The following is a 24,674-nucleotide window of genomic DNA, read 5'->3' as shown; positions in this document are numbered from 1 at the left end:
GGTAAACAGTGAGCTTAGCATTGATATACGTTCTGCGCTTCGGCAGACTATCATCCGTTTTTCCTTATCCTTTCTTGATACCACAGCATTTTTGGGTGGGCTTTTACTTGGGCGTTTGATGTTGTGTGAGGTCGCTGCTTTGGCGACATGTAATGCGTATTGAAAGCATGGCGTGTCTGCGGTTTACTGAGAGGGATATATCCTACCAATACCATCATTCAAAAGTTCTACTCCTTGTGATACGCATCGGAGTTGTGCGCCGTCTGTACCTGCATACTGTACTCATCTCGTCTCTGCGACCAGATTATTGAATCTATGCACGTCATCACCCACACGTAGCAACCCCATCATCGAGATGTCAAAGAAGCGCACGCGACAACCGATCCCATGCCAACCCCTCACATATGCATACAACCGCAACTATATTAACCCCAATTCTCCCATCCCTTGCTCGCCTAATATCTCCCGTCTTGGGCATATACCACATTACTACTACCTTGTCGATATTACCCACTACACGACTGCCACCGTCTAGTCCAGATCACCAATACAACCACACCTTCGCCCAAATCCATCCATATCCATTGTCGTCTATATACGCAGCACACCCACTTACCTCCCCAATCCAACCCAACTCACCTCAATCGAGCAGAAGTATAGATTATTCCAATGCAGGAACGCGCAGGACCGACATCATCGCTCTCGCACGCACGCGAGACGCAGGTACAAAGTGCAGTTCATATACCCAATCTGCAGTGGGCAGGTTGCGCATCTCGGATGCTGCAACCGAAGTGTGAAGAATGAACCGAAGCGTGCAGGGCTAAGCGGAAGAGAGCGCGAAGACGGCGATCTGAATGGAAATCGAGAGAGGTGTGTAGTATAGACGACTCCTGGCTATATGACGATCTGGGTAATATACGGGCGCGTCTATGGATATGGATGGGGATGGATCGGCCAGGTACGGATGGATTAGGGATGGGGGAATGTGTTTCAGATGTAAGCGAGGGATTGACGACGGATGCAGGCGCTTCGGTGGAGATGGAAGATGGTGGGTAGTGTAGATGGGATGTGGATTGTAAAGGATACCAGCGCGCTTAGTATTTGTTTCGACAATGATGTGTTTCTACGAACGTACTAAACTTTACATGTTGCAACAGGCGCGCCTTCCCATCCCGCCCGCGCGCTTCAAACAACATCTCCCCATCTACCTACCTACCAACCACTCACACCCCCCCGCATCTCCCTTTGAGGAATCGAAAACGTCAAGAACGCCTGGCCCAAGCGTAAACCGCCCTATCCCTACCTTGCCTTCCCCGTCCCTTCCTTCCTTCCTTCCTTCCTTCGCCTGTTCCTTCCATCTTCTTACAGTACCTTCCCTTTCCAGAGCTTCCAAGGCACCACCTTGCATACATACACAAGCCACCCGCTCGCACTCTCGCTCTCGCTCCGGAAAAAAGCTCGCCCCAGAGAATAACGTGTATTGGCAATATCGCTGTCGGATACAATTCAAAACACTGGCGTCATTGAGTGCGGCAGCGCTGATGGCGCGGGAATATACCACCTGGTTGCTGGGACGGTTGTCACAAAACGTTTGTTTATATTTACACGTTGAGATCTTCTAGCACGGTAGGGTTAGTTAGACAGTCAGCCTCGTTTCTATGCCGTTAGTGTTTATCGACACGGCAGAGCAAAAGGCGCCGTCGTGAATTTTAGTAGGAACTCTCCAGAGGCCAGGGAATCGGTAAAGTGTGTTTTTTTGACGTGTCGCATTCGCGTTGTGTAGCCCGTTGGACTAAGGGGATGATTAATTCCTTAGACCGAGGCTGGTACATAGTGGTGGAAAAGATGAGAAACGGCACTGGTATGCTTGCTAGGCGCGATGTGGGGTAAAGGTTCGGTGCGTAAGATCTGATACGTTGCGGCCGAGATACTGGAGTTAAGGTTCCGTCATCCTCCATCGCATCCCCTGGTCCGCGCTTGTGTACAGGGAGTGTAGTGGTTGTTGTGTCAACGAACAAACCATTGCAAATCGCAAGAGTGACATTCCAGAAATTTGACGGGCGTTTTTAGCCGCAATGTTTACCACAGGCTAAGTTGGTTGGACAGGCAATGGCTGTCTGCGTCTGCTGCTGCTGTTCTGCAGTTTCGGTGTTGGGACTTGGTCGATGCGTGCATGCGTTGGCGTCATGTCGACTCCCCTTTCGTGCTGCAGCAGTAGTCTGCAGAGACAAGTGCGTAGCCGCAAACGCAACGCTGCAACTCGAGTCATTTCCTCACAAGTCTCTCAACCAATACTCGTAGCTGGTTTTCTGCCGAAACACTTCCGGTGAAGATGGAGTAGAACGTTTGAGACTGTGGATGGCGATTGATTGTTAGGTGTGGAGGTCGTTTGGGAGGGCGCTTACATGCAGATTGCCGAATAGTTTTGCGCGCGGAGTAGCAATGGTACCCCTGCGTCGCGACCTTGTGTATGAGGTACGAGAACGGGCGATAGTAGTACCGGAACTCGTAGGGTATTCATAGGTGAAACAAGACCCGTTGCTCGTGTCGCGCGCCGCGGCTGGCGTCGCCTTACGCTGCCCAGTTCGGGATCCCAACCACTTCCTATGATGCCTTCCTGGTCAGCCTGCAGGAACTCGAATGTCGTGAAATGCTAGTACTCGCTAGATGAATGGACACCAGGATACGTACATTGACACGCAGGAGCGGTGTGCGACATGGTACGAGGGATGCTCGCTCAAAGCGATGGGAAGAATGCGGACTGATTGGCCGTGGCCAATTCTACTATTGATGCTGTTGCTAATAGGTGCTTTTTGTACAGAGGCCGTAATGCGGAACTGATCGGAAATCCATCTATCGTACACGTTGCGGAAAAAACAAGATGGCTGGCATAGGCGCCTTACTGCCGAAAGAGATACGAAAATACGAAACTCTTTAGTCGTGAAGATAGCGATACTAAGACATTAGGTAAAGGTTCGTCATATCTCAACTTTCGTAGTGTCGACATGCAGTCAATGAAGAAAGGAATGAATAAAGTGTGGCAAAGAAATCGAGCTTGACAAGAAATGATGGTGTGTCTGGGACAAATGCCCCAGAGCTGCAATAACAACATGATCATGATCAATGATGCGCGCGCTTGACGAGTGATCATCAATGGTGGTAGCAAGCGTAAACGGCAGAGCGTACCTCCATGTGTCATGGCCATAGGTCATCGTGAGTGCGTAAGTAAAGTCGTTGACGGAACGCTTTCAAAACAGGATTACCGCCGTATGTTGCTTTTGGACGAAAGAAACGCTGTCATATGCCGACCGTGTCTTTAAACGAGTGAGGTGTCGTGGTTCGTGGTTGAGTCTCTTCGACCCCTTCCATGCGCACATCTCTGTCCCTGGATTCTGATGAAGTTGGCAAGGGCGCAGAGATGGGCGTGTATGTTGAGTATGCTTGGCTGCGATTCGGGTCGCCAGACCCATATTGCAGGGGAGATTCCATTTCGCTGGTTGCGCGATGCTTCTCTAATTCCAATGGTGTTGGCCTTGTTCGTCTTCTCTTTCCTGACGAGGACTCTGACCCGTGTTCTACCCCGATTTGTTGCTGTGGTGTCATCGCGGGAGCCAGTTGGGAAGGCGCTGATGGCGGAGGTGTTCGATCGTGCGGCCGAGAATCCGGTCCAAGTGGTGACGGTTCAGGTGGTGCCGTGATGGATTGTCTCCCCCTCCTAGGTGGTGGGTACACCTCACCCCTCGCAGCAGCCTCTTGCGCTCTTTGTTGCGCCTCCGCCTTCGTAGGTCTTCCGCGTTTCTTCTTGTTCGCTGGTTCGCCAGATGGATTTATAGTAGATGTGTAGGCAGGGCCGGCAGGCATAAAATCTCCAGGGTAGGAATGAGGGGGTCGAGGTTGTAGTAGGCGGCCAATGGGCGTGGAGGCTTCTTGCTGATGGGGTCGTTTTCTCGAGAGGTCGGGCGCAGGATATATCATTGGGGCAGGTAGCTGAGGGCGTCGGTAATCTTGTCCAGGCGGGACGAAATTGGTTGCGAGACTGTCAAATGCCATCTGGCTAGAGCGAACCGATCGGCCTGCGTCGCGTTAGTATATTCTTCTTGTATGGAGAGTACGTGTAATGTTATAAGGATAAACGTATTTACGAAAGCGCAGAGGACCAAACATACCAGGAGGTAAAGCCATGTCGTTCCATCGTGGCTGGATGTTGGCGTCGCGTATAAATTGAAAGAGAACGTGAGATGGTATGGGGGCCGCTTTTAGTACTTCAGCAAGTAAATATACCTGATGTGGTTGTATTAGTGACTTATTCAACGCGAATAGATGTGTTACAATGGGTGGGAGAGGTACGTACCTTTTCATGCTCTGCCCATGGTGGCTCGCGCGAGCTCGAGGGCTCCATGTCGTGATCCTCGATACGCTCAAAATACGCGAGGGCAGAGACCAAGAAGTAGCTACGGCAAAAGCTTGCTGTATGCAACCAGACTAATCGAGCATCGATCACAAGGCCGTAAAGTAAGTGGACCGGCGCGAAGAGCGACGCGCCCTCGCGCGCGGTTGTATAGCTGCGTCTACCAACAGAACAAACGAGAGTGCTGAAACGAAAGAGTAACGAGCGGTAGAAGAAGAGCACTAAAATCAAAGAAACCTGCGGCGGGCTCTGGTTGTCGATTTCATGCCAGCAGGCAAGAAGTGTGTGTCAAAAGGGACCACATGAGGCTGGGTCAAAATAATTAGGAGAGACAGCTTCCCGTGAGAGATTACTGGGGAGAGCCACCCGGTATGTTATACATTAGCGGCTTCTCTTCAAAGACGAATGGGACGCGACTAGTCCCCACACCCAGGACGCAGCTTCCAAGACTTCACGCACGGTATCTGTCTAAATCAGTACTTGTCGCAAATCGATAACGAGGACTACGTATGTAACCTAGATCTGGCGGCGCTTTACCCCATCTCGAAAGCCTTTGTGGATGTTCGAAAACGATTGCGCAAACCGATGAGCCAATCGCCTAGAGGGCAGGGCCAAGCCGTGTCTCACCAGCCCTGGATGGTTTAGCCTGAGACCAACGGCCCTTCCCTTGCAAACCAGTCCCCTGCCTTCCTTTTTCTCCATGTACGCTGCCGCCTTTTGTCTCGGGGGTTTGACAGTACCGTGTTGCTCCAGATGACCGCAAGCGTGCTCGCAAGGAGGCTGAACTGTCGCGACGCGCAGCAGCGCTGGTGTCCTGCACGCAATCTGGCAAGAACGGTTCAGCGCGGATCGTCATGAGCGCGTCGCGCCAGATGGGGCAGCGGAAGACGGCCTCGTCATCCCTGTCAACGGTGCGATGTGTAGTCTGTTCCAGGACGGCTGCGTGAAAGATGTGTATCCAGAGGCACAAACTTCGCAGCGGCGTAGCTTGACTCTTTCCTTCTTTCTTATACCTGGCGAGCGACCACAGGGCGCGCATGCATAGACACGTAGCACTCGCCCGGTGGTCTTCCTCACCGTATGCTACGCGGAGCCAGTCGAGACAGTCGACGATCGGGAGCGGGCCGCGACTCGGCATAGCCCCCAATGGCATTCACGAGCGTCCGCTAGATGCAAGTGTCTGCTCTCATGGCGCAGATGTGCCGCTAATTCGCAGCGAGTGACACTCTGGGCCGTGTAGAGGCGGAGGTTAGCCGGTGTGGCCAGGTCAGCTGTCGTGCCGGCGTCATGGGTGCTGCTGTGTAGGAGTTGTAGCCGTTCGGTGAAAGTTTGCGCTAGTATACTTGTGGAGCCGCGCAGCTTCGTTCGCTTAAGTAAGCCACCTGGATGCCATCGCCAGCGACATCGCGATGCGCCATTCGCGATCCTAGCTCACCCTGCTAGCAAGGTTAGTCTTTCGGAAAGATTGTCCGCGCAATTTGGACAACCCCAGCGCAAGCATGCATATCGATGCGGAAGTCGAGACTCTCCGACCCGCCAGCGACCTTGAGTCAGTAGCCAAGTAGAACTCCGACGTACCTTGACATCAGCATATACCTCTGCAGTCTGTACATGCAACAATCGTATATCGCTGTTCAGCGCGGGTTCGCATCTTCCAAGGTTCAGTCACGTCGCGAACAAAGCCATTCTTTTTGAGAAATTGGGTTCGCGCTAGCTCTGATCCAACCCTGGACCTCTAAAAAAGGAACGAAACATGCTGATTCCACGACCAGCCACACGATATATTCCGATGACTGAACATCCGGCATGAACCATCAAAGCTTGCGGTGACTGACCTGAGTCGTGGTAGACATATGTTGCTTTCAGGAGCTCCCGAGGTCTGCTCAACACGTTGCATCACCCTGGATCTTTTCTCGGCCCGTGAAGACCGTGTATCTCGGTGACTCGCGCATGTCACTCCGAAATCGTATGTATCCTGATACATCGGCCACTGCTCATTGCCCGTTAGCTGCGGCCGCGATACTACTTCGAATCAAGGGTGCTTACTTACGTCTTACTTACGTCTATTGTGTAGTCGAAATGCGTATATATTAGTTTCCTCATGTAGTAAAGATCCGTGCAACAGGTTGGGCTTTCCCAGTCCGTACATAGCAAGGACGCGTGACATGAATTCTTCGCACCAAATGAGTTTGTGTAAGTGAGCACTCCCTTGGAACCTCAAACGAAATCATGATCCTTTGTTCTGTCTGCCTAGCTGATTCCGACATTCTGACAACACCTTAGTGATTCTACTAATCGCCAAGACTTCATCTTCCGCGAAATAGCTCTGTAGTCCGATGTCCCAGCGTCTCGGCGGACCCGGGCAAAGCAGTCAATGGTCATGATCTCATCATCGTATTTTTCCAGTGGCATCGACTTGATAGAAACATGTGCGCGCGCCGATGGAAACATGGTCGGAGGGGCCCTGCATCACGGACTCTGGGAGGCCGAGGCTGGACCAATTGGCTAACGCTAGTTTTCGTCCGCATCTCCAAAGTATCAACCAGAATTCAGCGCATCGCGTCGCGCGTAGCACCACTCGAACACATCGTCCACTGACCGAATTCGCGTGCTCAGGCTTCCTACGCGACAACCGCGGACTAGAAAGAATTGCCTACCGTGCCGTCGTCGAGGCAAGAGCCCGGACCCACCGAACGCCTGGCTGCGCCGACGGCTCCATCCCGCGTACCTTCATGGCGACAGCGACAGCGTCAGGGAAATACATACCTCCATAAAGCCCCTATTGCTCGGCGCATCGAGCGCAGTCTGGGCGCATAGCAGATCCGGGTCGTGTGCCGCCTTGTGTCTAGGGGAGGCGAAATCTTTGCTCCCGTCAGTGTCCAAGACGACCGACGCTCTTCTCCAGCAGTCGCCCTGCATTCAAGCGTACTAGGAGCTGCATCTGGAGTGTTCGGTGTATGTTTGTCGCCTGGACTATGAGGTGAATAGGCTCGTGGCTCTTCGTGTGTGATATTGGACATCGGCCGTTAGCGTCCCTCTCATTGAGATTCTCGCGATCCTCCACCCTCTGCCTCAGCACCTTCCACCACCCCCACGCCTCTCAACGATATGTCGGACAGCGAGTCGGACCAAAACACAGCTCAGCTCGAGCCGGAGCTACGCGAGATGAAGCTGGAAGGCGCGACCTCGGGAGGAGCAGGTGAGGGCAAGAGTACCACGCAGGTGAAGGTGGAGGGAGATTCGCTCGACCGCGCGTCCACGCCTCTCGCCATACCTCCCAGGCTCAAGACGCGATCCAAGTCTCAGTCGCCCATGGCAAAACACGAGCTCAATACTCCATCACCTGGCAGCGCTCATGAAGAGATCGTGGGGGGAGACATTACGCTGAAGATGGAACCCGGCAAAGCTCCCAAGCTCTCGCGCTCCGCCTCCCAAAAAGTCGTCACTCGCCCACCTCCGTTATACAACGACCTCCCCGACTCGACCGATGCTGCCAAAGAAACCTTCGTCGTCCTCCCAGAATGCACCTACGCGAACAAGACCATCGGCACGACCGACCCTGCGCTCGAATGCGACTGCCAGGAAGAATACGACTCCACAACCAAGACCAACCATGCCTGTGGCGAAGACTCCGACTGCATCAACCGCGCGACCAAGATGGAATGCTTGGGCGACTGCAGCTGTGGGCGGAAATGCCAGAATCAGCGCTTTCAACGGAAACAATATGCGGACGTCACAGTTATAAAGACGGAGAAGAAGGGCTTCGGTCTTCGCGCCAACAAGAACATGGCTCCCGGTGATTTCGTCTTTGAGTACATCGGCGAGGTCATCGACGAGCGCACCTTCCGCCGCCGCATGGGCCAATACGATGAGGAGGGAATCAAGCACTTCTACTTCATGTCCCTTACCAAGGGCGAATTTGTAGATGCGACGAAGAAGGGTAACCTTGGTCGTTTTTGTAATCACTCATGCAACCCGAACTGTTTCGTTGACAAATGGGTTGTTGGGGACAAGCTGCGCATGGGCATATTCGTTGAGCGCAACGTCAAGGCAGGCGAAGAACTCGTCTTCAACTACAACGTCGACCGCTACGGCGCGGATCCGCAGCCCTGCTACTGTGGAGAGCCAAACTGCAGTGGTTTTATCGGCGGAAAGACTCAGTCCGATAACGCGACAAACCTGAATAATGATACGATTGCGGCACTCGGAATCGATGATGGTGTTGGTTGGGGTACAGCAGTCGCCAAGAAGCCCCGCAAGAAGAAGGCCAGCGAGGATGACGAGGAATACATCAGCGACTTGCAGCCACGCGAGCTTGAAGAGGACGCAGTCAACAAGGTCCTGACAGCTCTGCGCAGCTGCGAAGAGAAATGGATTGCTGTCAAACTTCTCAGCCGCATGCAAACCGACAACGAGAGAATCGGCCATCGAATTGTCCAATTCCACGGTTACGAGTTCTTGAAGACAACCTTGAACAAATGGAAGGAAGATCATAACGTTGTTCTGCAAATACTGGATATTCTACACAGGCTGCCGCGCATTACCCGCAACAAGATCCAAGACTCTGGAATCGAAGACGCGGTGAGCAAGGTGAAGGACTGCGGAGAGGAACGAGTAGAAGAGGCTGCGAAGAAGCTATTGACCGCATGGAGTAAGCTGGAGATTGGCTACCGGATACCGCGCTTGAAGAGAGATCCAAACGCTGGCACGCCAGCTCGAACCGAGAATCATTTCGAACGACGCGAGAGAGGCCGTGAGCGATCTAGGTCTAGGTCAAAGTCGCCATCTACGATTGCGCCCAAAGGCCCGTCTGCAGCAAACATCCCGTCCGGTCCTCGCGGTGTGATAAATGCGCCTCGCGGTCCGGCTGGCTTCTTTGCTCCTGCGCGACCCGTCATGCGACCAAGACCGTTCAACGCCCTTCCCCAGGGTTGGTTCCAAGCAACAGCTGAGAATGGCTCGACATATTTCTACAACTCCAATGGCATCACACAATGGCAGCGGCCGACGCAGCCTGCAGATGCCCCGCCTCCTCCGCCAAACAAAGCTAGAAGTGATACTCAGCTATTGCAAGACATCATATCCAGCATTACCTCAAACGGCACACCCACCGGGCCCTCCGCATCTACCACCCCACAGCCAGTAGCTAACGAGGATATGGAATCCAGTTCCGGTCGTGAAAAGTGGCGTACCCTGCCAAGAGAAAAACAGGAGAAGGTGTATGAAGCGACAGTGAGTAATTCCCAGTATCTCGTGATGCATGTCTGACCTTCACAGCTTTCACCACACGTCATGACTGTGACAAGCCATTATCGCAAGAAGCTGGAAAAGACGGAGATCAAGAGACTCAGCAAAGAGGTGGCGCAGAAGCTTGTACGAGGCGACTACAAGTCCGGTCGCGTCAAGGATCCAACAGCCAAGATCAGTTCCAACCACGAGAACACCATAAAGAAATACGTCAAAGACTTCATGGACAAGGCCGTCAAGAAGAAGGAAGAGCGACAGAGACTCAAGGCCGCACAAGGTGGTTCAAAGTCCGACCTCACCAACGAGTCACCCAGCACTCCGCGAGCACCAAGCGGAGATGCCAACGACGCCTCTCCCACCGACTCAACATCCGACCTAAAGCGAAAGAGGGAGGAAGAGACGCAATCCGGCTCACCAAAGCGAACAAGGACAAGTTCTGAAAACCAGGAATCAGCGCCGCCGCCTCCACCACCACCCCCCGCAACCACCGATGTCGAAGAGACCCTCACGCCCATGGACGAAACCTCCACCCTATCCTTCTCCGACGCAACCGAGCGAAATACCCTCGGAAACAAGCCATCCATCCAACTAGACGGCTACGGCAGCCCCATGCAACTCGCGACACCTCCGACTAACGGTTCTGGTGATCAGCGGTCTCGACCCGTCAATGGAGGAGGCCAACAACAGCGTTCATAGTATACGATGAGCAAGGTATAACTTTATTCAAGTTTATGTATTACAGCTCTTTCTCTCAGATTCTTATTCTTTGTAATTCTTCGGTTCTGAAGTTCAATACGTTCGTTCGACCACATGGCTCGGATGGGATAGTGCTAGCATCATATGGCGTTGGTGGGAAAAGATCAGTGGGGGCTGTGAGGGGGCTTGGGGGTTCATTGGAGAGTGGGGGATATGAAGGGGTGGAGATACGTATGTATTATGTTGGGAATTGGAATCAAGAGAGATATCTACATCCGTTCTGCATTGCTTGTGTACATGTGATGGAGTCGCCATGTATGCGAGTGCCATTGTTTTGTTATCTTACTTGTCGCCTGGTGGATTTGTGGCGTACGCAAGGCAAGCTCAGCTCACGCCAGGTGACGTGCGAAGTAGCCAATACTTGACATGGTCCAGACATCTCAGCGAGCCTCATGAGCCGGTTAGGATGCCGTATCCAATCAAGCTTGCACTGTCGCAAGCCCATAAGTATGTTGTAGTATCTGCCCATAATATAACAAGGCATCGGGCCCCTCTTGCTCTTGCGTGCGCCGACCGTGTTGACTTCTCAGCCTTACCAGCCTGCCAAACACCGAACACAACAAAGCATGTCTCCGCGCATTCCACTCCTTTTCTCCTTTCTTGCACTGGCCTACGCACAGTCTTGCTTCTGGCCCAACGGTGACTCGCAGGACGACACTAGATACCGTCCTTGCTCCAATGACACCTCGAAGCCGCTCAGCCACATATGTTGCGCGGAGTGGCACGAGTGCCTTCCAAACGGTCTCTGCCTTTCTGATTCAGGCGCGTACCGGAGAGTATCATGTACACTCTCAAACTGGGAAGCCGGAGGCTGCCAGGATCTGTGTACGGGTGCAGTATGTTCAGAATCCGCATCTTGACTTGATGAACACGAACAGCTTACGACTATCCGCAGATAGAGCAACGCAAAGACGATGTACAAGTTACCCCATGTGATAATACCAGTACGTCAGTGTGGTGGTGCTGCGGAAGTTCAAATGCGTGCTGCAGCGATACCAGCCTCGCGAAATATCAGGTCGATAATGTGTTTTTGGGCTCAATCTCGACTTCCTCTCTTCCATCCGCTGCATCATCCTCTCTTCAATCCTCGACCAACAGTCCTCTTGCGATAAGCTCTTCCAGTTCACCCCGCCCTTTGCCCACCGCATCAGCCTCGAACAATGACAACGACGCCCTATCGACAGGTGCGAAAGCTGGGATTGGTGTGGGCGCAGCTATAGGGGTCATCGCGCTGGTTACCTTGGGTGTCTTCATCGGAAGAAGGACGCATAAGAAGAAGAAGGAGGATACGAGGGTAGAAACAGGATACCGCGAGCCGGATAAGGAGGCATTACCACCAGTTTATGGACACGAAGTTCCGGCTACGCGAGAACCGGCGGAACTGGTGGGGGACCAGATACAACCACAGGAAGTGCCTGGAAATACTCGTTGATTCGTTGTGGGGTTGTTTCCTGGAAGTGAAGGCGCGTGCTACAGAATGAGTGCTTTAACAGAGTGCAGAGACGAGCTGCGGCTAAGCGCGAAGTAGCACAGAACTAAGAGTTCATATTGAAGCTACACACTATGATTACCTTTACTGTATACCTAAATTTGTGTACTCTTGTCTTTCCAGGTGTGTAGAGTGTCTGGGTGACGACGGTGATATTCAGGAGCTAGCACTTGGCCCCTGTCTATCGCGTATCTTATGCGTGTCATAAAAACGTCATCTCTACAATCGTACCACAACGGCGATCCAGCATACCTTTCCAGATGCACATCCGCATCAACTAACCTAAGAGAGCACATTAAGACCGGTTACCACTATTTGGCTGCGTAGTCACGAGAGCGGATCGCTCCCGAAAGCGATAATGCATGATGCGTGAACACTCGTAATGCGCGCTTTGCTCCGGCATATGTGGCTGCTGGTAAATATATTACTAGGGTAGGATAAGTTGTATCAATAGCACAGCGACGTCCAATTTGCCTTTTGCGAGGAATTCGACCTTAGAAGACTACGACATGGCGAACACAGAAGCAATAAAGCGAGCTCTCCTCGAGCACAAAGTCATACCAGATGTCCTCCCCGACACCATCAACCCCTCCTACAACCTAGTTTTAGAATGGTCAAACGCCAAACTCGACACACCAGGCAAAGAACTCGCAAATGCCGACACAAAAGAAGAACCGAAAGTCTTCATCGACCCTGCAGTAAGCAATTTGACTCATCTCGCATACTCCACAAACTAACATCGCACACCCAGCCCACCTCGACCCTAGATAACCTCGTCTTAATGATGGTCGACCCGGACCTCATGACAAACAACGACACAACCTTCGGCCAAGTCCGCCACTGGCTCATCACAAATTTGTCCAGCGAACCCTCAGGAAGCCTCTCCTACTCCACCGCCGCCATCCGCTCCCCCTACGTGCGCCCCGCGCCCCTCCCCAACTACATCTCCCCGCGCCCCCACCGCTACATATTCATCCTCGCACGTAGCGCCAGTAAGATCGAAGTCCGCCCGGAGGATCTTCGTGAGATGCAGAAGGGGTATACGGCTGCGGTGCAGGGGAAACAGGGTGAGATGCAGGATTTGAAGGATCGATGGGGCTTCAATGCGTGGGAGATGTGTGTGGAGAAGGGGTTGGAGGTGCTGGCGGTGAATTTTATGAGGGTGGGGGGGACGCTGGAGAGTAGTGTTGCTAATGCGGGGATGATGGCGCAGGCAGTGGGAGACAAGATTGTGGGCGTGTAGGTAAAGTGACATGTTGGATGTTTGGAAGATGATATATGAAGAAAGATTCATTGAACTGATGCATTGCCCGTCATAGTCAGCCTCTCCTTCATCTCATCCTATCCCAACCTATCTCACTCCTTCTTCTCCTCAAAAACCTCAACAACCACCTCCCCACCCCCACCCCTCCACGTCTGCGTCATCTTCGGGCGGAACAACCCCCCCTCCCTCTCACTCTCCTCCTTCGCCCGCTCCCTCACAACCTTATCATCAGCCTTGATCCTGGCGAAGACATCGCCACCCCAAGGGTTCGCGGGAGGCGGTGCCCGTGCACTGCCGAATACAGCGCCTTTAGCAGGCTGCGCACGGTAGCTGCCAGGGCTGGTTTGCCGACTACGCGGGGCGCGGGGAGGACTGATCGCACTGGCGGTGGGGTGGGTTGCCGCCGACGTTGTGGCTCGCGGAGTGGTTTTGATGACCGCGGGGAGGGGTGTAGGCGCCACGGGGGCAGGAAAGGTGTAGGCTGTGTCCCAGAAGAAGTCGGGGGACAGCGGGTTGTAGCCGCCAGGCTGGTTGCGAGGTTGCGAGGAACGCACGCCAGGAACCGATCGTGGATGGTAAACTACCGGTGATGATGATGATCGAGTGGGTGACATGTTGATGTAGTCGGTAAGTGGAGTGTTGGATTATTGTAGAAGTGTGGAAATTGTATGTGTAGAAGGCAAGGTGGTCTTTTCTGGTAGTGCAGAGTGTACCATGATAACGATAGCGACGCAAAACTGTTTGGCAATACCTCTTTCTCACCATGGCAGCGCCCTGCGCATTGCGATAGGGCCTATATGCGGCGTTGGTCTGCTCTATTAAGCACCGGATAGGAACGGCCCGCCACTGCTACGCGGTATTCTCTTGCCTATTGCCAGCGACTCTCTTTTGTTTCAGCCGCGACCATGGCGATGCTCGCACCATATCGGTGGGCCGCGACGCTAACCACGCTCGACCGCAGTGACCTGCTCTTGGGAATCTAATACTGGCTAGGACTAGACGTTGAGCGGTACGTATACTACTGCTACTGTTCTCTTTTGGCGGAGAAAGCGCTAATCCTATGGATCTAGGTGGTCACGCCTTGACGACGACATCACCAAAGCTCTCGACGAGCTCCAGACGCCACACGGCCCTTACTGGACCGCCTTCCGGGCGATTGTCCCCGCGTCCGAGGTGTCGACTGCCTAATTTAATGCCTGGGGCCGGGGTGCGCGAGAGGTTGGCGTCTGCACCCGGGTCGCCGAAGTGCTGTATGCCTTCACAGACGGGGAAACAATGCTTGTCCCGCCCGACTTTGACCTGAAGACGTGGCAGACACTAGACGGCACACATGATGTCGTGCTAGGACCGGCTATTCACCATCCTGTTTAGTTTCCACAGTGGGATCTTAGCGGCTGTACACACGATGTCCTGCTGTCTGATCTGCTTAGCGTCGGCGCTATGGTGCGGCAAGGGGACTAGATACTGTCGGCGAGATGGGCGTGCTTCCTACCAGTCGGCGCGGCCCTTCGCCTAATCTTGACTACTAACTGGCATGGTCGCATGTGGGCGCAGGGGAACTCGGCGCAGTCCCGGTACAGTCGCGAGTGTCTGCAGTAAGAGAGTGCCGACTTGCAAGTGGGCGAGTGGGCTGACGTCAACGAAGTCGTCCGCATGGCCACCTCCAACGCTCTGATGCCGAGTCGGACCACCGTATACACACGCGCAACATACTGCTGCGACCGGTGTGTGAAATAGAAGAGAGGAGTAGGAGGACGGATCGTAGCCTTTATATATGGTACCTACGGTGGAGGACTGTGCGCGGCTTATTGAGATGGCTGGGTACAATAGACGAGCCTCGTACAATAGGGAGAAGGATTCTGCGTCTCGTAAAAGTGAAGGTGAAAGGGGCGAGTTGTTGTGATTGGATATGATGATGACGACGCGCGTGGAAGCACAAAATGGAAGTCGAGGTGAAGACGAACATTAGAAGATGATGGATCACGGGGAAGCAAGGCAACAATAGCATATGATGTGAGAAGATCATTCATTTCGCTCCAAGAGCAAGTGCCTTCATAAAAACAAGCGCCCGAAGCAAGATCCAGCCACATCCAACCCATCATCACATCACCAACACCCCGCACGCGTACCCACAACCCACCGTTAGCAACACCAAAAGAAAAGAAGAGACTTACACATCGTTGCGTCCCAAGCATCTAGTTCATCTCCCACCCCCCCACACAAACTCAAGTGCAAGAGAGCAGTCGACTATCCAGGCAGCACCACGAGGAGGCGCAAGGGTCCGACTTCTACCGCCCGTCCCCCTCTTGCGATCGCCTGGCACGCCCACCAGCGACCCATTTTCTCCTTCATGGCAAACACTCTTTGCATCCTGCCCGAAGCCCGTCAACCAAAGAAGTTGAGCGTTATCAGGTCCGCAATAGCAGCTTGCCCCCTCGCTACATCGCAGGTAGTCAACGCCGCAACAAAAAAAGAAGCGACGCGTATACCGCGGGACACCTCGCTTCATCGTCCCCAACCGAAGTAGAAACAAACAGCAAGACCGGAACACTTTTCGCTTCCTCCCGAGCCGGTTCAAGAGATGAGCAGGCGCGGTCCACGCTAGCAGTCCCCCGCTAGGTTGCAGCAGCTGAAGCCATAGGAGGTATGGCCAGCGCGCAAAGGGTGAAGACCTTAATGCCGGCGGCTGCAGTGCTCAAAGGTAAGGCCGGAGACATTTTCTCGCTTCCTCCCTGACCCGAACAACAAGTTGTCTACAATTCGTCGCCGACAGCTCGCCGCTAACAAACAAAGTCGTCCGCAGCAAACGTCAACAACAGGTCGTGACAAGCATTCGTCGTCTGGGTCAAGTCGCGATAGCAGTCTGCCACGCATACCCCGTAGTCAAAACACCGTCGCAAAAAGAGCAACAGGTAAATCCCACGGGGGTGCCTCGCTCCATCCCGTACAGTGATGAGGACAGAGCTTGGCGAATGGTAAAGCCCAGTCACTCCATAAAGAAGCAAGCGGCTGCGTTTACCAAAGAAGAGACCGTTATCACACCGGATATCCAAGCACCGCTGATCCGTAAAGGGGCAGTGAAAAGATAGAAACAAGCCGGCGTAGTAACAGTCCAGGACGATTTTTTCGATGTTTTTTTGTCGATTTTTTCGATTTTTGTGATGGTACACCAAACCAACGTGTTTTGCAGGCACGCGGGCAGGATACCAAACACGGGGTGTTCGATATGCCATCAGATGGCAACACGAACGAAAGGGTACTAGCCATCAACGCCGAGAGGGGTCCCAAGGACCCTTCGGCTCCGGTCATTCCCCCACACTGTAGTGCCCGTAAGGGCGATTCCAATAAAATTCTCGATAAAGTTTGACACAATAAGTTCAACACAATAGGTTTTTCCACGAATGTCCATGCCATACTGTCGAGCACTGGCAGCGGCACACGCCATGACTTACCCGCCGAAGAGGGAGAGTCCATGGGTATACAGTTGTCGTCGACAGTCCACGCATGGACGGGAACACCCAACGAAGAGGCCGTCGCACACATGCGGCGACAGCCCATTCGCGAGGACAAAAACTGTCCTCCGAAGGGAGGCGGGTGCTTGTATGCAAGTTGAGCCAGGGACCGTTACGGTCTGTCAGAGAACCCCAACCATCTGCTCCAGACAAGAGCAGAGGCCGGGAGGACTCAATATCTGTTGGCATCTTCCGCACTCGGCAACCTCTAAAAAGAGTGCCACTGGCGACGGGGTTACGCGAACGTTCCCTGCAGTACAAGTCCGCGTGTCGGCAACGTAATCGGTCAACGGGAGGGACGTATGCGAGCGGGCTGTGTCCGGAAGGTGAGGGCGTCGAAGGCGGAACTAGAAGAAGGAGGAGAGGGCGTGCTTCCACCTCCTCCCCACCTCCTGCCCTCCGCCTCCCCCACCCACCCGGAATGGACGGATGGACGTAAACGAGCGGGCTGTATCCAGACGGCGCAGGTAAACTCGAACTCAGCGGACGGATCCGAAGGAAGCAGGCGTACCTGGAGGCGCGGGCGTACCCGAAAGTAAGGGCTGAAAAGCGGGACTCGGAAGGCAGCAGCCAGGAAGATGAAGGAGGCAGCAGAAGAAGACGGGTCAACGAAAAGGATGGAAGGAAGTGCTTCCACCTTCTCCCCCGTCCCCTGCCCACCGCCTCCCTGACCTTCCCATTTGCACAATGGCCAAGACATCGGGGGGACATGCGGTAGAGGGTGCCTGTGAGCAATATTGCCATGGACCATGCGGTCTGTCGGAAGAACTTCCGAAGAAGCCTCCATGTCGCAGGCATCTTCCACGCTCGCCTCCCTGAACAGGGTGGCACCGGTGGCGGGGATACGGCGAACCGTTTCCCTTGCTGACAGGTTCTCATCGCGAAGCATTTTTTGGCGGGCAGGTGAAGGAAGCAGCAAGAAGAGGGTTGGATGAGACCGTGTTTCCACTTTCTCCCCAACCTTGTCCCTGCTGCCTGCTCCACCCACCCTGTGAGGAAAGGATACTCTACCTGAAACCAGTAAGGCGAGCGAATCGGTAGGGGAGCCAAACTCGAGCCAACAGGAACGGAAGGAGGACAAGGAGCAAACCAGTCTCAAACCCGGGAACACAAAATGAGGTAGACCAAAAGTACTCCGAAGAGTTTGACACAAAAGCGCGAAGCAAGCCATGGCTGTCCGTAAAGGGAGAGCTTAGGTGCAATCGCAGTAGTACACCCTTTCGTCATGCTAGTCTGGGAAGCGGGTAGATGCGAGGACGCAGAAGAAGAGAGAACCAGAAGAAGGAGGAGAGGGGGTGTTTCCACCTCCTCCCCAGCTCCTCCCAGCTGTCTCCCTTCCAACTCCCCCACCCACCCATGCCCCACAGACCAGCTTACGATTGAGGGCGACTCGGCCATGACATGATTCTCATGTTTAGGCCTGAAGAGAGGAAGTGACTGTAGCCAAAAGAACGCCATGGACCGTAAGGTCTGTCGGAGACTTCCAAGGAAGTATCGATATCGCAGGCTTCTTCCACACTCGTACATCTGAAAAGACGACACTGGTGGCGGGGAATGCTCCCTTTGACTAACAGACTCCTCTGTCCGTGTGACACCAAAGGTGATAATAATCGCGGTCGACTGCAGTCGCCGTAAACATGCAAGAGCAGAGGCTGCGCGCCTCAGCTCCAAGAGAGCTTACCAACCAGTATCCCGACAGTCTCTGTAAGGTTACTCATGCCCTGCCAGCAACAAGGAGGACCTGCCACCGGTTGTCCTCGTCGATAACGCGCACAAGAAACAGTAAGAGAAGCCTTGACTTCCTACATATGCTTGGACTGCCGTGAAGGGGACGCATGCGCTCGCGTCAATGAACCACGGACGGTTGACGTCTGTTGTAGCGCTAAGGCCACTATCTGTTGGTATCTTCCACGCGCGACAACCTGAGAAGGCGACACCGGTGGCGGGGAGGATTCCCTGGCGTGAGGTTGTGCGTCCCCCTCATGGCTGTCTGTCCGCTACACCAATGGTGTTTGCAAGACTCGTAGGACTCGGAGGAGGGAGTGGAGAGGGAGGAGCTCATCGCGCGGCATCGATCGTGGTGTCGGTTGGCAACTGCGGTCGATGGCGGCGACGTGGTCGGAATGACATGAGATGGCGTAGTGAGAACGTGGAAGCAAGCGCTGCTTGACGAAAAAAAGTGATGCATGGAGGAAAAGAAGTGTGAGAATCCCTCAGACGGTGAAGTGAGGGTAACAAGGCCAGGAAACTGTTGCTGGAAGGAAGGTGTGTCACGTATCGAGGTGTGTATGTGTGCCTGTGGTGGTTGCCTGGCACGACGCTAGACACCAGTAAATAGCACCACGTATCAATCATAAAAGGAGAAAATGGGGAATACCAAGCTACTCTGTGTAGAGAATGTGCGGAAAGCCAACCATGGTACCGATGCCACATCCGGCGTAGGACGACCCGTTTCAGGGCCAGACGAACAGTGTTGCTAGAACTGAGCTGTGAGCATGGCCAGTCTCCGTAGTACTTCTCGTATCACCGTGAAGCTCGGAGGCCATGTAGTCGCAAAGCCAGGCGTGTTCGTCCTTGGTAGCCGTGGGCCGGATGGTGGTGGGGTACATTCATGACTGTCTTGGCCTATAGTCTCGTTTCGAATTTACCTAGGTGGAGGGACGGTTGAACCGGACAAGCTCATTCGACGAATTCCAGGAAATCCGGTGTAGCACAAGTCCGGTCGGTGGTCCGCTCGTCGAAAACTAATCGCTATCTCCTAGAAGTTCAGCGAGCTCCGCTTCTTCTTCCGCTGTCATCATGCCCTCTTTGCGCTCGGGTTCCTTGTCCTCTTCCTTACCGAGACGCTCGTCTTCGGCCTCTTGGATGGCCTTGGCAAGCTCTTGAGGCTTGAGGCTCCACTGTCTGACTGTAGCGTCAATGCTCACGCTGACCACGCGTTGGCCTAGCAGTAGAAGGCCGGTAACCTCTTCAAAATGCCCACTGAAAGTGTGATGCAGCTTGCCGCTGCTCTTGTCCCATACGCGAACCTCTTCGTCTCTGCATACGGAGACAAGCCAACCGCCGTCCTCGTCGATGGCAACATCGCGGACGAAATCAGGGTGCTCGAATGTCGAATCCTCTTCCCACTCACGGCCTCGGGAGAGACACTTAGCCGTCTTGTCTGCTGAAGCTGTCCATAGATCGCCGTCTGAATCGAAGTGTAGGGCATCGATGCTTGTCTCGTGGGCGATGATGGGCGACGGTTCGACCTCAGAGGCTGACGCCAAACCGATGGCCCACCGTCTGATCTCTCGGTCGCTTCCAGCGCTGAAGACTGTAGCAGTCTCTTTGCTGGGCTCGTAGTCGACCGGGTCTAGCGCAAGAGCGAGAATCCCTCGTGTGTGTCCCTTCAGTGTGTGTAGCTTCGAGCCCGCGGCGACGTCCCAAACGATGATGCTTGCATCCTGTGAAGCCGACACCAAGACCTCCTTGCCGTGTAGCGTGAATGCTATGACGGCCTTGACAAAGTCGCTATGGCCTTGGAAGCGCTTGGCGGGCTTGCGCGTGGAGAGGGTCCATGACCAGATCGACTTGTCCCAACACCCTGCAAATAGTGTGTCTGACTTTGGTGAAACGGCAACGGACGTGAGAGGGGCTACGGGCCCTGTGAAGGTGGCAGCGACCTTATTAGTCTACAAGGGGAGCTGTCAGCGATGACCTCATAGCTGAAGTGAAGCCACGAGGCGGCTGAGAAACGGAGGTCTGACCGACTTCAATGTTGATGCGCTTCACGTTGCCGGCTGCTTCGGCAACGTAGATGTGATTCTCATCGTGCGGGTCCGCGGTGAGTGCGAGGATCTTGGAGGGGAGCTTGAGGGGGTTGCCCTTGGTGTTCTTGGACTTGGCAGCCTTGCGAGCTGTCTCCTCGAGAGAGGAGCTACATGCTATCAGCTAAAGTAAAGGAAGATGGATGAAGATGGATGGAAGCCCATACGTCGTCTGGAAGTAGTGACCTGGATCGTTGGAGCGCGACATGATATAGGGTGGGAGGAGCGGTGACGGCCGGCAGGATTGTGTGACGGGCAGTGGGTCACGTTGGGCGTGTGACCAGCGACCCCGCTATTATGACTCCGTCCGTGGGCCGAAAGAAGCCTCCAGTAGCGGCCACATCACCGAGCTACCTCATGCAAGGGCGAAACTAAGCAGGTGGCAGTACACGTCGGTATCAAGGCGAAACTCGACACAGTTACAACGCATTGCAGATTCCTACGACTCTAACCATGCCCAAGGCAGCACCTGAGCAGCATCTCCGTCTCTAACACGTGATCGCACGAGCTCATTGTTGAGATGGAACCGAAACCACCGTACCGTAATCGAGCGAAGGAAGCTACTCGAAACTTGGACATTCAATAGACTCCTAGGTCGTTTATTCTGGGCGGATGGTTAGTTCATGCCCCTGAATAGATGACGTAGCCTTTACAGCTTCTAGCAGACCAGTCTCATCACCAAGAAGCACACAAGGACATTGATAACATAATAAATTTCATTTCGTCTCGTAGCGAGCAAGGATATAGTATTAGATGCTCTCGTATGTACTGAAGACAATACCCAAAAACGCCGTAGATCATAAACAAAGGAAATCGTGTATAGTCATGTATGTGTCGTGTGAGTCGAGCAGCGAAGCTCTTTCTGTAAAGCATGTGTAATGCAATCGTAAAGGTCGTTAAATGCGTTGTTCGTAAGAGTGAGGCGATTATCCAAAACAGCGCCCATCATAACACTCATCAGGGGGGATATCTCAAAAAGACATTCCAGGGCACGTCTCATTACTTTTGTGGATCATAGTCCAGCAAAATGCGCCGAAAGACCAAATCATCTGCGATGCAATCATAAAATCGTGAGCGTGAGTATGGGTGTGCGTGCACATATAGTACAAGGTCGTGGTGTCGTGGTGTCGTGGTGTCGTGGTCGTTAAAAGGTTGGGTGGCCAGCTGAGGCACTGGCGGCGAAGTCGCGTATCGCCCATCGCCAGCCGCCTCGGTGTTCGCCGTTGTCGCGAAGGCCGCCAACCCAGCCTTCGACGCGTCGTCGCCAAATAGCTTCTTCGTCTTTCTGTCGCCGGATGAAGCCAGGGCCGACATCAAACTCCTCGCCCACAAAGGTTGGATCATCGGGGTTCGGTGTGCCGGTACCGCCCATGCCATTGCCACCGGCGACACTCTCGTTGTCTTTGAGGTCGTCGAGGCCAGCAAATGGGTCTTCGTCTTCGTCTACTTCTGAAGGCGATCCAATGTCGTTTGATGGTCGAGGCGCCTTGAGCCACGTCATCTTGACAGGATCGAACACCATGCGGCCTTCGTACTGGACTTGGCGTGGTACAGAGATTTGGGAGATCAAAGCAGGTCGCGGTGGGGACGGTACTGGGGCGGGCGCTGGGGGCTGGGCCAGCTTGGCCGCTCGCGACGAGAAGCTCCTCTTTTCTTGGCCGGCATGAATGGACGAAAGGGCAATGTGCGAGATCGATTGTGAACGATCATGGCTGCGGCTCATCTGGTTTCCGGGCGGGGCAAAGGTAGGCGTGCTCGCCGTGGTCAGGGCGAGGGTCGTAGTGGAAGTATTAGGGTGTGAGAACGAAACAAGGGCTTCCTCGTTTCCTTCCCAACGTTGCAAAGTTGGGTTGTAAATCATACCTTTCTCGTCTACATAGTGGTCAGTAGGAGCTGGGAAGTAATGGTGGGATGTTGTACTTTGTGTGTAGGGCTGCGTCATCTGCCTGATCAACTGCGGCTTCTGCCCTGAGCCTTTCTTCCTGTGAGCAGATGGACTGGTATGAGGGCTACGAGCGGCCACTTGGGCAGCCCAGCTAACGGGCCGGGAGGAAATGGGACCTTCTGCTCGAGACCTCGTACCTGCCAAGCGCTGCTCACGTGCGTTCCTACTTGCTGCGGTGTCGCGAGCAAAGCGAGGAGTGTGGTCCATCTTGGGAGGACTACGCGGAGTCTGGGGCAGAGGCGTCGCCATGCGATCAGGCATCGGCAGACGTGAGTTGCTCGGCTGGTGGCGCAGCGACTTGTTGCTGGCGACATTGCGCGGCACCTTTTCGAATTGCTTCTCTTTGGAAGCTGAAGTAGGCAAGTCATCGAACAGGTCGAGCTCATGGCCGTCGCCAAAGTTTCGCTTGCGCTGAGGCTGTGTCAGCTTCTTTGGGGGTGGATGACGTGCAAGGGCAGAGGGAGCCTGATCACGTCTCACCCCAGCACGACTAGGCGTCTCGTTGTGGCCACCGCCAGACAGGCGCGAGTAGGAGCGCATCGAGGGAGACTGCGGTCGGCGAGGGTCAGAGTCGCGGCGAAGATGGGCTTGCGAAGTGCTCTTGGACATGACGTGGTGCGATTGGGAAGAGGCCCCGCCAGCAGGGAGGAATGGCATGCGTGGTGCTTGGCTCGTGTTGTTGTTGCGGAGGACAGGAGCAGAGCGCTTCGCGCGGAGTAGTTGTGCGCTGGTAGTAGTAGGCATGGTCCGAGTCGAGTTCGAAGTGGACGCGCCGCTCTCGTACACAGGGGTAAGCCTGGTCCGACTCGCGATGGAGGGCAGGGGCCTGGGTATCCGCGAGGTAGTGGGTCTGTCGGTGAAGGTGATGGTAGTAGCGGGACGAGCAGCGTGTGGGGCGGTGGTCTTGGTCGCGGGCTTCTTGACGACAATGTTCTTGTTGAGCGTCAGCTTCTGGCGGTCCAGGATCTCGCCATTGCCAAAGTCGAAGCCATCTTCAAAGTCCTCCTCTTGGACCACGGGCTTGGCTTTGGGCGATGGTGCCAGTGCCTTGGGGCTCATAGGCGTGGGGCTGCTGAAGGGGGAAGGAGATAGTGGTGCAGCGATGGGCGATTGGGGCGGTGATTGGAACGCTTTTTGGGTAGGGACCGACGCGGTTTGTGTGGGTTGCGTCGGCGTGAGGGACTGCTCGCGCAATGGCAGCGGTGGAAGGAGCGATGGCTCTGCGGCTGGTGGTGCTGGTGGTTGCTCGGCCTTCTTGAGCTTGTCCAGACGCGCGCTGAAGTCCATGGGCTCGGTCGGCAGCACGAGGCCGCCCAGGTCGTCGTCCTCGCTCTCCATGGTCATGATGCTGCCCAGGCTGGGGCTCATGGCGGACACGGACGAGCTGCGTGCACCGCGGGTGCCCTGTCGCGTGCCTGCGAAGCGGATGCCGAGCGAGCCCTCGCCCCAGTCGAAGTCATCGTCCTCCTCCGCCGGCGTGCGTGGCTTGGGCGCCTTCAGCTTCAGTCCTTCCTTCGCATTGGTGGGCAGCTCGAGGTCGTTGCCCCAGTCGTCGTCGACCTCGATCTTCTTGGTCGACTTCTTCTTGCCCAGCCTCTTGATTGAGCCGCCGAGGAGCGCCGACGATGGCACGCTCGTGGGGATGGGGATGCCGGCCTGCTTCGCGGCGGTCTTGATGGCGGAGGTGTTGGTTGCTTGGTCGCCTGGCGTAATCAGAATCTGCCAGTCGTCATTGGATTCGGTCTCGGAGCGGACGCTCATGCGCGAAGAGAGTGAATGGACGGTCGAGTTCTTGAACAGGAGGCCGTCGGAGCGGTCGTCGAAGTCGCCGTCGTCCCATGTCTCCATCTGGGTCGACTGCGAGGTAATGGAGGCGATGCGCGCCGCGAAGGAGCGGTTGTTGGCCGCCATGCTCGGTGGAGCTGTCGCGCGGGTATCGCAGGTGCGGTGTAAGGTGGGTGTGCAGGATCTTCGCGCGAGGTACTGAGGTGGTTGGGCTGTGGGCCTTGGAGGGTCGTCTGGCACCGCTTGCAGGTTCCTGCAGGGCTACGCGAAGCACAAAGGCGGTAAGTAGACAAAGGCCGGTCTGCTAGGTGGCCCGCACGCTAGGCCACGCGTGTCGGTAAGAATAACACACTCCGCACCCCTGCAGCAAGGGCGACGATGACGGCGATGTGGACAGAAGTACAGCTGTCGGGAGCGTACATATGCAGGAACAATGCAACCATTAACCAGAGATTATTC

At 54.6% G+C, this 24,674-nt stretch overlaps 4 protein-coding genes across 4 annotated transcripts; 2 read left to right on the top strand and 2 right to left on the bottom strand.

Annotated features, from left to right (window-relative positions):
* Nucleotides 1-7,516: 7,516 nt before the first annotated feature.
* On the top strand, nucleotides 7,517-10,351 carry J4E83_008833 (uncharacterized protein; the record flags this gene model as incomplete). The annotated part of the gene is made up of 2 exons (XM_049335726.1): nucleotides 7,517-9,640; nucleotides 9,686-10,351. The coding sequence occupies 2 exons, from the start codon at nucleotides 7,517-7,519 to the stop codon at nucleotides 10,349-10,351; spliced, it is 2,790 nt and encodes a 929-aa protein (XP_049185222.1).
* A 2,058-nt stretch (nucleotides 10,352-12,409) lies between these two features.
* Nucleotides 12,410-13,143, top strand: J4E83_008832 (uncharacterized protein; the record flags this gene model as incomplete). Its single annotated transcript, XM_049335725.1, has 2 exons — nucleotides 12,410-12,598; nucleotides 12,652-13,143. The coding sequence occupies 2 exons, from the start codon at nucleotides 12,410-12,412 to the stop codon at nucleotides 13,141-13,143; spliced, it is 681 nt and encodes a 226-aa protein (XP_049185221.1).
* A 6,277-nt stretch (nucleotides 13,144-19,420) lies between these two features.
* J4E83_008831 (uncharacterized protein) lies at nucleotides 19,421-20,693 on the bottom strand (the record flags this gene model as incomplete). The annotated part of the gene is made up of 3 exons (XM_049335724.1): nucleotides 19,421-20,350; nucleotides 20,430-20,595; nucleotides 20,653-20,693. The coding sequence occupies 3 exons, from the start codon at nucleotides 20,691-20,693 to the stop codon at nucleotides 19,421-19,423; spliced, it is 1,137 nt and encodes a 378-aa protein (XP_049185220.1).
* Nucleotides 20,694-21,629: 936 nt separating this feature from the next.
* Nucleotides 21,630-24,341, bottom strand: J4E83_008830 (uncharacterized protein; the record flags this gene model as incomplete). Its single annotated transcript, XM_049335723.1, has 2 exons — nucleotides 21,630-22,357; nucleotides 22,406-24,341. The coding sequence occupies 2 exons, from the start codon at nucleotides 24,339-24,341 to the stop codon at nucleotides 21,630-21,632; spliced, it is 2,664 nt and encodes an 887-aa protein (XP_049185219.1).
* Nucleotides 24,342-24,674: the final 333 nt, after the last annotated feature.

The sequence above is a fragment of the Alternaria metachromatica genome (assembly GCF_023757995.1).
Source record: "Alternaria metachromatica strain BMP 0045 chromosome Unknown scaffold_27, whole genome shotgun sequence".
Taxonomy (NCBI): domain Eukaryota; kingdom Fungi; phylum Ascomycota; class Dothideomycetes; order Pleosporales; family Pleosporaceae; genus Alternaria; species Alternaria metachromatica.
This window is presented reverse-complemented; position numbering and strand designations above follow the sequence as displayed.